This window comes from Lethenteron reissneri, chromosome 24, assembly GCF_015708825.2.
Source record: "Lethenteron reissneri isolate LAM-NWPU_2019-01 chromosome 24, ASM1570882v1, whole genome shotgun sequence".
NCBI lineage: Eukaryota > Metazoa > Chordata > Hyperoartia > Petromyzontiformes > Petromyzontidae > Lethenteron > Lethenteron reissneri.
In genome coordinates, this window is record NC_083802.1 from 5,944,501 (window position 1) to 5,959,669 (window position 15,169).

The 15,169-nt window shown below is 47.5% G+C and overlaps 1 protein-coding gene across 1 annotated transcript in view; it reads right to left on the reverse strand.

The window, feature by feature from the left end:
• LOC133346326 (sodium/potassium/calcium exchanger 2-like) overlaps window positions 1-13,331 on the reverse strand; it is an 87,265-nt gene extending 73,934 nt beyond the window's left edge. Inside the window, 5 exon segments of the mRNA XM_061557822.1 lie at window positions 6,836-7,522; window positions 7,524-7,816; window positions 7,819-7,983; window positions 12,279-12,424; window positions 13,306-13,331. Coding sequence (XP_061413806.1) covers window positions 6,836-7,522; window positions 7,524-7,816; window positions 7,819-7,983; window positions 12,279-12,424; window positions 13,306-13,331 — 1,317 coding nt within the window.
• Window positions 13,332-15,169: the final 1,838 nt, after the last annotated feature.

Genomic DNA, 15,169 nt, shown 5'->3' on the forward strand with positions numbered 1-15,169 from the left:
CCCCCCCTAAACACCCAAGAATTTGACTGCAGGGTACTAACGAGTAAGTTTTGAGGGTTGGGAGTAGTTCAAGAAATGTTGGATACCACTGCACTACGCAAGAGCGTAATCGCTAAATAGTAATAAAAATGTGTATTGTTGAAATCTTAGCTCTTAATCTATACTTGTCACGTATCCATTGCGACACGAGTGAATTTATGATTTGAAGAGGCGACATCCATTTAATAAATTTTCTCCTCTCGACATTTAAATGAGATATTTAATTCTAACAAAAATCTGAATGGATCCAATTTGGACCAATATGCTCAAATACCTCTATGATTTTATAGAGAGCGTGTAAGCATCATAGCAATTAGCATTCCACACATGTATAATCTTGGCAACCCCAAAACAATTTCCCGGCCATACCCACGCAATTGTACATTGAAATTTTTTCATGGCTTGAGCCTTCCTTTGATAAAAAAAAAATGTACTTACCAGTACTGTGAAAACAAAGGCAATCAGGTACTGTGCTGAACCAAATGTTCTATGCTGTTCTTCACAGGTAATTTACCTGATTTTTTTATATCCAAGAACATCTCCAATAATCCCGCAACCAATTTTTTTTTAATCATTTTGCCACCAAAATGTCATTTAAAAAATAAATTCTCCAAATTTACGGTAATGCGCTTCGCAGGATGTCGTCGCATAATTAATGAGAGATATTTGTTTTAATGTTATACAACAAAGTGTGTCGGTGTTGATTTTAGGTCTACGTTGACTCCACAATAACATTATAAATACTCATACGATTTGTTTAAAATCAGTGTTGTTAGACCCAGTCATCTTGAGCTTGCTGTGCATCTATGGTAAAACAAATTATAGCATGGGGCTCTGTATCTTCTAAGAATTGGGAAAAACCATGAACCTTCATCCCTTGAGATATCGACAAGCAACACGTTCTAATAAGCTACCTCGGAAGTCAAATACCGTCGCAAACAAAACACATTATCCACCAATCACAACACTAAGTCCCTTTCACCTCAACGTCACCCATTAAGCACAAGGTCACCTCTAAATCGACGTCACCTGGCTCATGCCTGGCTAGGGCTCCGCTTGCTCCAATTCACAACACCAAAACTACTCCATCCTCGCGTCGCCACATCTGGGGTACAAACAACTGGGACCTATCATGCGAAGAGGAATATCTCACTCTTTGGTTATTTCGGTAAAGTCACGTAGGTATGAAATTAATTAAATCACGACGTTTTGGGCGCGACACAAGCGTCCGTCATCAGGTGGGAAAGCACTTTAGTATGGATTCCTGCAGTCACGAAAGCTTAAAATCAAGATTGAATATATCACTTTTCCGGAAAAAGGTAAACCCGCATGTGCATGCATTGTCGTGAGTGGCGTAGCGGTACTCTTCATGTTCCGGAAAAACTTCCAGATTTTTCCAGGACAGCTGCTTCAAAATTAAGATGATCCTGGGAAAACCACGACAAGTTGCAACTCTACTCCACCCAATCGTCACAGAGCATCTCTGCCTTCCCCCCTTAGGACACAGCCAGCCACACCAACACTCGTGCAACACAGCAACCAACCAACACTACCATGACAGTCAACACGAGGAGCACTCGTGCCTTTATTGCTCAGCATGTTGCGAATAATCTCCTACTTTTATAATAGAAATCTTTTTTGCTGGCTGGTTGGCGTCCCTGATTATTTCACTCTGCATGGTGACGCATCCCTGGAATCAAATGCTTATTAAAGTGGCGGTTGTGAATCACACAGCTTTTATCAGATTTCTAACCTGCTGGGCTCTACAGGAGGCCAGGAGATGGGAGTACAGCAAATGGGTTCCTGGCCCGTCATTCTGGATGTTTGAGTGTTATCCCCTTGTGCTTGTGGGTTTTCTCCGATACAAAGGTAAAGATCTCCCCGTACAGTCTGAACAGTCGTGCAAGTGTGTTGGGGACAAGTGCTGTTAGCGAGCACCTATGAAGGCCGGCATGGCACACGAGGGGGTGGGTGGCCAGCACCACACCCGGCCGCCTTTGTCTCCCTCATGTTTATGCACCAGGTACTCATTTGAGGCTGAGTCGACTAAGGGGAGGCCCAGGACTCATTAAGATAATCTTCCCTTGTGTTGGCCATTGAGCATAAATCGAACTCAGGTTGCCGATTTCGCAGCAGGATGCGCTAAAAGTACACCACCACTCCCCATTATTTGACCCACATCCAAACACGACCCAAATGAGGTCCCTACTGGTGAAACCTTGAATAAAACTCTGCACTACTTCATTATAATCATCATCATCATTACTTGAAATGTGTATCCCTCCAGGGAGCTGATGTCTGTTCAAGTTTAAGATGAGAAACGTGCCATGAAAGATGAAAGCACATTTTCTCTAACATCAAAGCCAGGAGACATGTACTTTGATCTCTATTTATCAAGATTCTTCTGGAAGAAAAGTGAACATGTAATGGTGATGCCCATAATGCTCCGGATAACTTAAATTACTGTACATTTATTTGCAAAGCACAGCTTTATTTTGCCTTTGTGTAAATTAAATTATATTAATATATAAATACTGACTCTTGTCTCAGGAATGTGGACATTTTTGCCACTGACTCAGGACCCCCAAAGGAGATGAACACCACCAAATGCTGTTTTGAATATGGAGACACTTTGACCTTGAGCATGTAAATATAGCGAGCCACCAGCAATGTGAGGGAACGCTCAATCTACAATTGGAAGGTTTTGAGTTACAATTCTGGTTAAAAATTCAAGAGTATATCCAACAATGGGAGTGTGGAGTTGACACTCCTGGCTGAGGGCCACCCACAGATAGGGAACACCACATTCTCATTTTAGTAGGGAGACACTGACTTTTTGAGCACGGGTGCCACAGTGACGAGATGTTAAATGCCTCGCCTGATATACAGGAGGTCGTGGACTCGATCCCAACCCTAACGCCTGTGCGTTGGAAGTTTGCATGTTCTCCCCGTGATTGCGTGGATTTTCCTCCGGTTTTTCCCTCCACAGATGATGAGCGACTTCGTTGAGCTATCATTTGTGGCCAGGTCACTCATTAAAAATGTGTTTAGTTTTGTTTAGACCATGTAACTCAATACATTATATAAAAGTCTTTGGGTCTATCATTGTGCGTTGGTCTGTTTAGACTCATCAGAACGGTGTGAGGTTTTCAACATCACGCAATGTTCTGCCTCTCTTCTCTGATTTCCATCTGTTGGCCACACCTAAGATGGGGAGCGAGTAGGTAAGTCATCATGGCCTTTACTAGAAAATAGGGCAATCTAGTAAATAAAGGCTAGAGTGGGCATATTAGCTCTACATAGCTTGACGTCTTGTATTGGTCTATAATCGGTGCTAATATGTACATGCTCAGCATAAGTGTGATATTTCCCAATGATAACTTGAATTATGAAGACGTATTTCATTGGTAGATATGTAATATTGTACTTGAAAATTGTTTGCACCATCAAGACAATCATCACCATGAGCTGTGGTCAATCTAATTTTTAAATAATAAGTTGAAAACGTTTAAGTGTAAGTAATTTTAACTAATATATAAATCGTTTAGATGATGACATCTGAGTAAAGATTTTTTAAATACAGTGTGTTCTCCGTTCATGCACTATAACTCCGATAATAAACAGTAAGCTTCACCAAGAAAATATTAACATCCGACTTGTAAATGAGTGCCCGCATTTACAAGCATCTCACCAAACCCAACTTCTTATTTTAAGCCGGTGCGTGCGTGCGTTAGACTGGGGAGCGGCGGTGTAACGCTTAGCGCGCTGTGCCATGAACCCGGCGACCCGAGTTCGATTCCCGCTCAGGGCCAACACCAGTGATGATTATCTGAACCGGTCCTGGGCCTGCCCTCGGTCGACTCAGCCTCAAATGAGTACCTTGTGTGGTGTGTAAACATCGCCACTGGGGAGACAAAGGCGGTCGGGCGTGGTGGTGGCCACCCACCCCCTCGTGTGCCATGCCGGCCTTCATAGGTGCTCGCTAACAGCATTTGCCCCAACAGTCCGTTAAAGTTTTGATTTTAAGCTTTCGTGACTGCAGGTATTCATATTCTTGGTTCTTTCGGTAAAGTCATTATTTATATTATTTTATTGTTTCCCTTCTACGTGACTTTACCGAAAGAACCAAGAATATGAGTCCGTTCAAGGTTATACAGGGGATCGTTATCATCTTCTCTGTTAGACTGTGTACACTTTTGTGATTGCACTGTTCCTAAAGAAGCTCCCAGCACGTGGAGTGAAACGTCGGACATCGTGCTGAACAAGGCGCACTCAACCAGAAACACATCGGAGAACTGTGTGTTGGTATGCTCTGACAGGACAAGTAGTTTCATTTATAGAACGACTTCAGCAAACATGAATAAAACCAAAACTTCATGTGACCTTCTCAATTCAAGACAGTAATTGCGAGTGTGATCGGTATTCCACGTGCTGCAAGCTCATTGGACATAATCTATATTCAGTCGTTATGTTTCATGAACAAAGACATCTATTTAATAACTGCATCGTTAAAGTATCGTGTTTCCATGATTCGGCACGTTCAAAGCCCTCTCCAAACACTGCACCCTCTTGCTCTGAGTGCAGATTAAAGTGCAGCGAGCCTAATAAGGATTTATACAGAAATCTAAACTGACACGATTACCAAGGGAGTGAATTAAGGGCAGGTAACATGAAATAACCTGTAATCTTGTCAAAGGTCATTAGTATATGTGTGGGCATTAGGCTTAGTAAGAGATTATGTTTGCAAAACGTGTTCATTGTGTTTTCATTTGTAACGAACTTAATGCAGGAATGATCTTGGCAAACCTGAATTACAGTTCAGGCATGATCGCAAACTCCTCGGTTCATTGCCAACTATAAAAAAAAAACCCATTTGATTTTAGCTGTTAGCTATCAACGGTACTCAAAGTGTAAATGTTGTGGTTTCACGCTTCAACACACCGGTGGGCTAAAGCAGTAAACTATTTGTCTTTTCTCAACGTGACACTTTTTTACTGATTGGCCGTGTCGGGTGGTGGAGGGTTACGACACATTTATAAATAACGCGATCTAAACCCAAAAACGTTGATTATGAATATCAACGGTTTTTTGTTCACTTTAGTTTCCAAACATTTAACGCATTTTGCAGATGAAAAATAATGTTCACAAAAGCTTAACAATCCCATAGTTATCGGTTTCCCTGCTTGAGTTTGAAAAACTCTATGCAGGTAATAGTCGTTGTTTGTAAGCTCGCCACTGTCTGTCTCTGTCCGGTGCAATTCCATCCAAGCTGCATGAAAGACGGCGAACCTGAGTTCACTGAGCTTACCAACTGATTGATATACTCGCTTGATTTTTAACAGCCGAGTTTCATAATTGAACAACTGCAAGTCGATTTGCATGCGCGAGGGAAACTGGAGCACCAGGAAAAAAAAAGCCACGTGCGTGTTCACGTTTAACCAGAACAGACCCCCGATCCACACAAACATTCATCAGATACATTTTAGATTTGAAGCTTTCGTGACTGCAAGGATTCATATTCTTAGGTTTTCGGTAAAGTCGCGTAGGTAAAAAATTAAAATTAAAATTAATAAAAATAAAATAAAAATCACGACGTTTCGGAGGCAACACAAGATTCCATCTTCAGCTTCCGTCTTCAGGTGGAACCGGTTCCACCTGAAGACGGAAGCTTGTGTTGCCTCCGAAACGTCGTGATCTTTATTTATTTTACTTTTATTAATTTTAATTTTAATTATTTACCTACGTGACTTTACCGAAAACCTAAGAATATCATTGGACACAGTTTACTGGCAGCAGAATCTGAACGAATTGTCTGACTTGAGTTTTGAGTGTAACTATTACATATTAATACGCAATTAATAATTCTAACAACCGCTAGTCAGGAGCGTAAGAATGCGCCTTGTACAGCAATGTATTACACAATTAAGTAGGTTTCTTTTTTGACTGCCACGTATGCCGTAGTAGTATAATGCGAATCCTTGGTTGTGGTCAGTTAAAGGGTCTTTCTAAAGTTAATGATGATCCGTGTCGGGAATTTGAGTACAGTAAAACCTTGGATTGCGAGCATAATTCGTTCCGGAAACGTGTTTGTAATCCAAAGCACTCGTATATCAGTTGTGATCACGTGACGCTCTGCAGACAAAGCGTATATACGTACTATTCGTATTGCAAGACCTCGCTCGTTAATCAAATTCATATTTATTTCAAATTATTGCTCGTCTTGCAAAACACTCGCAGACCAAGTTACTCGCAATCCAAGGTTTTACTGTAATGCGTTTGCCCTTGCATCCCGTGCACGAGCAGTGCCTAATGCCGGCTGGGTAACTGTCCATGGTGCTGAGAGTACACACGCGAGCGGACTTAGCGGCATGAAGCCGCTTACACCGTTTCAGCCCTGTCAACCTTATAACAAACTTCACGAGTGCTCGCTTCTCCGGCTGTTTAAATCCTAGGCGAATTCATATGAATCTGTACAAAATGGTATGCTAATCGGTGTAATCAAATTCACAGGGTACTAATCGTATGGACTAAACACAGCGTAGGGCAGAGGCCTGTGTCCATTGAGCCAAACAGTGACAGTCTACTTGTTTTTTATTGTTGTGCATCGTCGATGGTAACTTAAACGCACCATCAACTGGCTCCATCTAGTGCGGTTGCCGAGTGAGCTCGCCGCTTGCTCGCCGTGTTTGCATTGGCGAGAATCGGCACCCCTCGGACGCGGACCGCCCGAGCCTCGTGTTGCGCAACTCGCATGGGACAGACCGAGGAGAAGCTCTGCTGCCGATCGCTCTCTCACCTTGTCATCCTCGGCCGCCGTGACCCTGACGACCCGTCTGCGCACGATGTTGTTCTTCACCCAGCCCTCCACGTTCGCGTTGAACTTCATGAAGACCACGTAGCTGATGTAGCAGCACAGCAGCGTGACGCTCTCCCACCACATGATCTGGTTGTCCAGGAAGAAGATGATGAGCATGATGAGGTCGATGATGTAGAAACTCACGTCCCGGAAGAGTGGCCACCACGTGAGGCGGAGGATCTCCTTGGAGAAGACGGCGCACATGCCGATGACGAACAGGATGTTGAAGACGGCCGAGCCCACGATGGTGCCGATGCCCACGTTGCTGTGCGAGATGAAGACCCCGATGAGCGACGTGAAGAGCTCGGGCGCTGAACCACCCGCGGCCATGAACGTCGCCCCCGCCACGTCTTCGGAGATGCGCAACTTCTCCGTGATGACCGTGAGCGCCGGCACGAAGAACTCGTCGCACACGATGGCCAGCGAGATGAACATGTACATCATGCCCATGATGTGCAACGCCACGGCACCGTGGCGCCGCTCCTCCAGCGAGAAGAGGTCCTGCGGGTAGTCCCCCTGCGAGTCGTGGGCGACGCCCGACGCGTTGTCCGCCGCTCGCCTCTCGGCTCGCCCGCTCAGGTTCGCGCTCGCGTTGCCCGCGGGCATGATCCTCCACCGCCGGCCCCTCGTCCGTCTCGTTGTTGGCGACCCCCTCCTCTTGCAGAGCCCTCCTCGTTCTGAAGGATGCGGACGGCGTCCGGACGATGGCCGCGTCCGGCGCCTGCTCGTCGTCCCTCCTCGGCGTGCCGTCCGGCGAAGAGAGCAGCAGACAGGCGCAGGTGGTCACGGCGGCCAGGAAGAGGATGCGGTCACAGCGGAACCGTTTCTTTCTCTTGCGAGGGTGCATGGCGACGGAGCGGCTCTGCCAGGGGTCTCTGCCCGACGTCTCCGAGTCCTGCGGGTGCTGATGCGTCATCGTGCGGCGTCCCCCGCTAATGTTGGAGGAGGAGGAGCGAGGCTGCGCAGGTGATGGCTGTCGTCTGACTCTTGCTGCTGCTTCTGCTGATGTTGATGTTGCTGTTGTTCCTCCAGAGACGCCTTGGCCCGCGCAGCATCGTCAGCGGTAAGAGCGATCTCCGCCAGCAGTTCTGGGAAGATCAAAGCGATCTCACGTGAGTGTCCTTTACTCCTGCCACCCGTTACAGCGCCCACCGCGTGCCAAGAAGGAGACCCCCAGAGACCCAAGCTTACGCGTACGCTACACTCCGGCTACTAATCAAGAATGACCTTTAAATCTCTCTGCAAAAGTCTCACTGGAGGGTCCTACGTTGAAGACCTTTGGTTAATTCTACGTTGTGAGTGGTCGGCCGCTTTCGTGTGATAGGAAACCGGATTTGCGGGAGAAGCCCCACGCATTTGAGGGGATAACAGGCACTCAAAACTCCGCACACATTGTAGACCAATACTGTTTAGTTGTGGGACGGTTGGCAATTTGGGCTGTAATGCCGGCACGCGATGGTCTACTCTCGTGAAGTATGCTACAGGGTCTTTAACTTTGACTTTACAGCAGACGGCGAGGTTTAATAGTAAATCACCACGATTATGTACATCGCTGTATTGTACCCATGCTGCAGGTAGCAGGGTGCGGGGTTTGAGCCGTCACATCCGTTTGGATTGGCTTCCGAGCGATCTGCCAGATGTTTGTTTCCGTCTAAATAACCATAAAGCGACGATTGTGATGATCTCATCATTGTTGTCACCTTTATTTTGTCACCCAGGAAAGCCTCACAGGTTCTCATGAAACTTTTCCTGCCAAGTTTTTTTGCAGTCGGTGACTGATTGCCGTGAAACGTCGTAGTTTTTAGTTATTTTCTTTGAACCGATCTACATGACTTTACCGAAAAACCCAAAGAATATGAATTCCTGCTGTCACGAAAGCCTTAAGTCAAGATTTTTCGGGTACAGAGATTCTCTCGTATTGAAATCAATGCTGCAGAAACTAGCCCGTGCAGCTGATGGGTTGTGTAACTTGTATTTAGTTTTGCGGAGAGACTGATTATTTTTATTCTTCTCGGTTCCTTTGGTAAAGTCACGTAGAATGGAAATAATAAAATAATAACTGCTTATTTTGTTACCCCCGCTAGCGGTGCTGGTTGTAGAGTGCACATCGCGACGACACAGGGATACTTGTGATTATCTCGTGCGGACTATCTCGGGTTATCCTGAGAACGACAAACTGCCAATATCCTCTGCAGATGTGTGCATCGTGCATTATTTTCACGTGAAGTGACGGAGAGTAGTGTTTATACAAACGTGTGTGTGTGTGTGTGTTCATACGCCAGGAGGTTTTAAACATAGTATTTATAAAATGTGCTTTTTTTACAATGACATTATCCAGGGTGCTTACATTTTTTGTGTAACACTTCAGAGAATTTGCAACAGAACCACAAGAAATGTGACTCCGGGCTCTGGAGACCACCTGGAAATGATTCCGGGCACGCGTTGACAATGATGGGGAACACGTGGAGACACGAAGAAAGCACAGAGAAGCAGGGAGACAGCGGCAGCCGGCACCAACAATTGCCCAAGCTCTGCGGTCCTCTCTACATTGTTATTGGGCAATGAATTAGTGTTTACATGTGGGGGGAAACCGGAGGACGTGAAGAAAACACACTCATAGCAAGGCAGGATATGAAGGCACCTCGACACGCATGGGGAGATCACAATATTTGTGCGATCCGACAACTCTCGCTGCATTACCGGCGTGCATAGCCACCACCGCCCGGCCTCTCTATGTGTTGTGAAAAAGGGCCATTGCCCGAAACGTCGCTTATTATTATATCCTTCTTTGTCTTTAAGGCCACAGTATTGCCGACGAATATCTTGAGTTGTTTCGCTATTTGCACTCCCAACGCAGCAGAATAACCAAACAGTTCGTGTAATCTAAACGCAGCGGTCCTATTTGCTCGCTTGAGAGAAGGGGAACGCGAACTCAAGAGACGAGACCGCGCGCAGCGGACTGGGAAACACACCGCGTGTGTCGGGGACCTACGAGGTGACACTGCAACGCGTAGCTCAGGGTTCTCCATTGCAGGGCCAGCCGGGGTCACTGACGGCCCCAGGTGACCTTTAGTGCGGCCCCTGACGCGCGGCCCCCGACAATACGCGACCACGTGACAACACCGCCCATTGTCGTGCTGTCAAAGCCGACAATGGTTTCAAATGCGTGGCGGCCTTCACGCCGATGTCTTATCGGTCTAAAGTGGCGCCCCGAAGAAGATGAGTGCAGAACACTGATGTGTGTATCGCGTGTTCTTTCACGACCGATGTTTTCCATAATGGAGGGGTTTTCTTTGGGTCAGATCGCGTACAATGTGTCGTTAAACCCGCCGCCACCCGACACAGCCAATTAGTAAGGTTTGTCGCGTAAACAAAACGTGTCAATTCGTTACTAGTTCAGCACACCGGTGCGTTGGAGAGTAAACCAACAGCGTTTGCAATTAGAGTAGTACGACGTTTTCGCCGGTAATGAAAACCAACCTCATCAGGCGGCAGCCAGAGAGGGGTGACTGTGATGTCGTCATTTGTGAGCCAATCACGTGGGAAGACCAGGCGGGGGGATTAATGTACTCATATCAATTACAATGGATATCTAGTCTTGGTTGGCTTATTCACAGACAAACCTTACTAATTGGATGTGTCGGGTGGTGGCGGGCTTTAACGACACATTTATATTGACGCGATTAAGGGTTGTTCCGCGCCCTGCTCTTCCCATCTCCGACGATTCGCTCAGCATGCTGGCACCCTCTACGGCACGCGCAGCGAAACGTCGGACATCATGGTGATGAACAGCAGGCGGCAATAAGCCGAATACACATCAGATAAACTGTACGGCACAACAATAAAAAAAGAAACCCCTAAGCTGCAGTAGCTTAACGCCTGGCTCAATGTTAACGCCGACGCCGATTCGATCGAGCAAAAGTTGCTGCCACCGAAAGTGTTAACACAGCGACGATGATGCTGCTGCAACTAAAACCTCCAAAACAACGACTCGAATGCGTTTATCTGACTACTGTGGGGGGGGGGGGCGGGGGGGTTCACGCGACGAGACAGACGCTGTGATAAGTGACGATGAGAGGCGACGGTAACTTCACAACGGATAGCAGCGATTCGCAAAGATAAAGACAAAGATCCCCCGTATAGCCTTACAGACTATAGGGGCAAGTGCTGTTAGCGAGCACCTATGAAGGCCGGAACGGCACACGGAGGGGGTGGGTGGCCAGCACCACGCCCGACCGCCTTTGTCTCCCCAGTGGCGATGTTTACACATCGCACCGGGTACTAATTTGAGGCTGAGTCGACCTAGTGGAGGCCCAGGACCGGTTCAGATAATCGTCACAGGTGTTGGCCGTGAGCGGGATTTGAACCCGGATCGCCGGGTTCATAGCGCAGCGCGCTAACCGCTACACCACCGCTCCCCACTCGCGATTCGCACACGAAGCTGTGTAGCGCTGTGGATGGAGCGTTCGGACTCACGGTTTGAAGGGTTTTAAGTTCAAATCCCGGTGGTGAAGTATGCTCAATAATATAAAGATAGAACCAATACTTGCACAGCGTTGTGTCCGCCCAAACCACAGCAGCACACTCGCGGTTACGAGCGCGGCACACTCTCGATTGGCTTCAGCTTCACGGAGAAAATGTACTCGGTTCACTGATGATGACGATGAACATCGATGTTTTTTTATATCTAAAAGCGTTTAGCGCGAGACTAACTCAATCATGACTGTCGCCTGACCCGGTCCGATAAGTGAAATCAATCAACATCCACGGGCTGTCATGTTTTCAGATCCCTCAATCGAACAGCTCGTTACCCCCCCCCCCCACCGTATTTGTCTCCATGTAATTGTAAGCCCGACAGTATTGATGTCAAATGTAAGCTCTCTACCGCGTCTACAAAATAGCACATCATCAGTGCGACCGTGGCCAAGCATGCAAACTATGAAGCACATCGTGACCCACTATCACCTGCACTGTCGCGGCGAGCAGACCTCGCCACTGACTACTTCGCTCCTGGACATATCACCATCGCGCGCAGTAAGACGAACACTCTGATCGACGAGTCACTCAGCCACGGTGCATCTCTATCCGCGCAAGGAATACGAATAGTTCGCAGCACCTATCACCCAGCGCTCGTACACATTCGACGGTAACTTTCCCTTTATGAAGGCACATTTTATTACCAATTAATTTTCAATTTCAGCATCGCGTTCACGGTGCAGGCGATTATTACGCAACGCGATGCCGTGGCTTCTGTGGGCCCCGTGTCAGCCAAAATCAGCACCGCAGAAAACCACCCCCCTCCTCCCCCCCCCCCCCAAGAAAGAACGTCTGGACTACCCTACCGTGCCCCACACGTAGTTGTCAGGTATTTACCCGGCTTTACGCATCAGCGTCCCCGCAGCCGGAGTCTGCCCAGGTGTGTGCCGCTGCTGCTCCTGCTCCTGCTGCTGCTGGGTACAGGTGGAGTCCCCGGCGGTTGTCAGCTGTGACACTGCGCTGAGCTGCGAATCCCACGGGAGTCCGGGCAGACTGAATAGCGGCAAAAGCGAGGAGTGCTAAGAGCCGGGGCTGGTGGAGGTGGTGGGAGGGAGAGGGAGAGAGGGGATGAGGGAGGGGAGAGAGAGAGAGGATGGAGGGGGGGCAGACACGAAGGTGCAATGAGGGAGCTTACGAAAGGAGATTATACGAATGTGTAACCCGATGGATTGATTATAGAGAGAGCCGACCAATGCGGGTAAGCAGTGGAGACGGGATGGGTGTGGTCTGGTGTAGTCATCTGTAGTATTTGTATACGAGTATAAATAGAGCGCCCGCAAGCTGAGAGCTTTCGCAAGGCATGTGTGTGTGTTGAGTAGGTTGACTCGGCATTAAATGAGTACCTGGTGCGGTGTTTAAATATAAGTACTGGGCAGACAAATGCATCCGGGTGTGGTGCTGGCCAACCCACCACCCCCCGTCATGTGCAGTGCCAAACGTAATAGGTGCTCACTAACAGCATTTGCCCCGACAGTCCGTATGGCCATATGGGAGATCTTCATCGTTGTGGTCACGTGCTCTGGCGTGGGACCCTCTGAAATGGCATGCATTGCGTAACACTTTAATATGTTGATCACATTACGGACGCAAGCGTAGATGCGCGTGGGTATAGGGAGGTACGAGTCAGCTTTGTGGGTAAAGAACACGTCGTCTAGATGAATGTCTATCGCTATTACAAGATAAACTTGGAATGTATTGTGCACGCAGATAACAGGATACAAGCTTGGGCACAAGATGCATACAGTGTAGAGATTGTATATTTACACCAGGTATGCATTGTGATCGTGGCTGACTTGTCGTGCAGTTTTGAGAAGGGGGTAGAGTACTTAAAATGTAAGAGCAATCTAATGTCAGGTTCATTTTGAAACTCTTACCCGATGGATAGACCGGTTCCTGTCATAGGAACGTGGGCTTGTAATCCTTGCCGACAGCCACAAATGTTCATTAGTTTAAGTCTCTTCGACTTGATCTGGCCTAAACACCACTTTGTAAAAACCCACCATTCAATGTCATATATAGGTTCTCATCAGAGTAATGTGACATCTTCAGTATTGACTCAGAGGCACCTCTGCAGAGCAGGCCGCTTATTACCAGAAAGTTGTGAATTTTATTCCAAATTAGGTGTCGACTCAACCAATCATCCGTCCATCCATCCACGTGTGTTAAAATAACGACGATGTTGTGGGAAGTAAACAATGGTATTCCAATCGAGGCACATGCTCAGGGGTCCGGCATGTGGCTCTATAACAGAGGTCGCAACCGGATACCCGTACCCTATCCGATACCCGGCTACCCGTAACCGGCCGGGTACGGGTAGCCGTTTGCGACCCTGGTGCGGCCGGGTACGGGTACGGGTAGGCCGTGAGTCACTGGTGAGTCACCATTTGTCACTCATTTCCCAACGTCTTGTCTCTTCTCACAATTCAAGTTCCTAGAATCAACCCACCCGCGCCTGCAACATGGTTTCATCCCAGAGGTCGCAATCGGATACCCGTCCCCGTACCCTACACGATACCCGGCCGGGTACGGGTAGCCGGATATCGGGTAAGGTACGGGTACGGGTACCCGTTTGCGACCCTGGTGCGGCCGGGTACGGGTAAGAAATCAAAACCCGTTTGCGACCTCTGCTCTATAAGGACCGCTTCGTGACGACCCTCTCGCATTCACGGACATTGCGGCTCTTGAAATATCGAGGTTGTTTTTTTTACCGAATTAAAAAAAAATGGCTCTTCTCGTTATTTTGGTTGCCGACCAACTGCACGAGCCCTCGCCATAGAAATGTGGATTTTCCACTCGTGGCTCAGGACTGCCAATGAAGAGGAGCACCGCTCACGTGAGCATGGTCACATTCTCACTTTGAAAAGGGTTGTTATTGTCCAATGATCGTTTGACTTCTGGCTTTATTCACATCGTAACACCACAAGTGCATACCTGAACGTTATGAATATTTCTTTCGTGACACTCTAACGTGAAGAAAATTCACGGTGTGAACTCATACTCCTTGTGACTTTCTGACCCGCCTCTACTGGATATCTCTGAAAACGACAACTTACTGACTAACTATTCTAATCTTACCAGCTAAAGCGTTATATGGTTATTTTTCAGAAGAGACCTGGCCTCAAATGATAGTTGAACAAAGTGGCTTATCTATCATCTGGAAATGTATCGCAGCCAAATAATCTAAACGCATGCTTCTAGATGTGGTGGGAAAAACCGGAGAACCCGGAAAAAAAACCCACGCGACCACGGGGAGAACACGCAGACTCCAAATAGACAGCAGGCGCCAGGGTCGGGATCAAACCCACGACCTCCTGTATCCCAGGCGAGGAAGGTAACATGTCGCCACCGTGGCGCCCCTCCCCCCCCCCAAAAGGCTATTATAGCTCATCAGATTTCTCCAGTATAAATACAGATTCTGATTATGTAAAAGCACTGCAGAGGGGGTGGGTCGTATGTGGTGGGGGGGGGGCGGGGGTAACACCTTATTTCTTCGAGAGAGAGGAGAGAGTTTTCCTAACAGCCAGGTGCAACCGTCAGCAGTACCCCGGTGTTGACCACAGCCTCCTCACTCTGACGCTGCCCCCGTCTCTCAGCCTCCATCCCCGTGGAACAACTTTGTTGTCAACAATGGGATGTGATCTTCTTGGTTCTTTCGGTAAAGTCACGTAGAAGGGAAGTAATAAAATAATAAATAAAGTAAAGTCACGTAGAAGGGAAGTAATAAAATATAATATATTA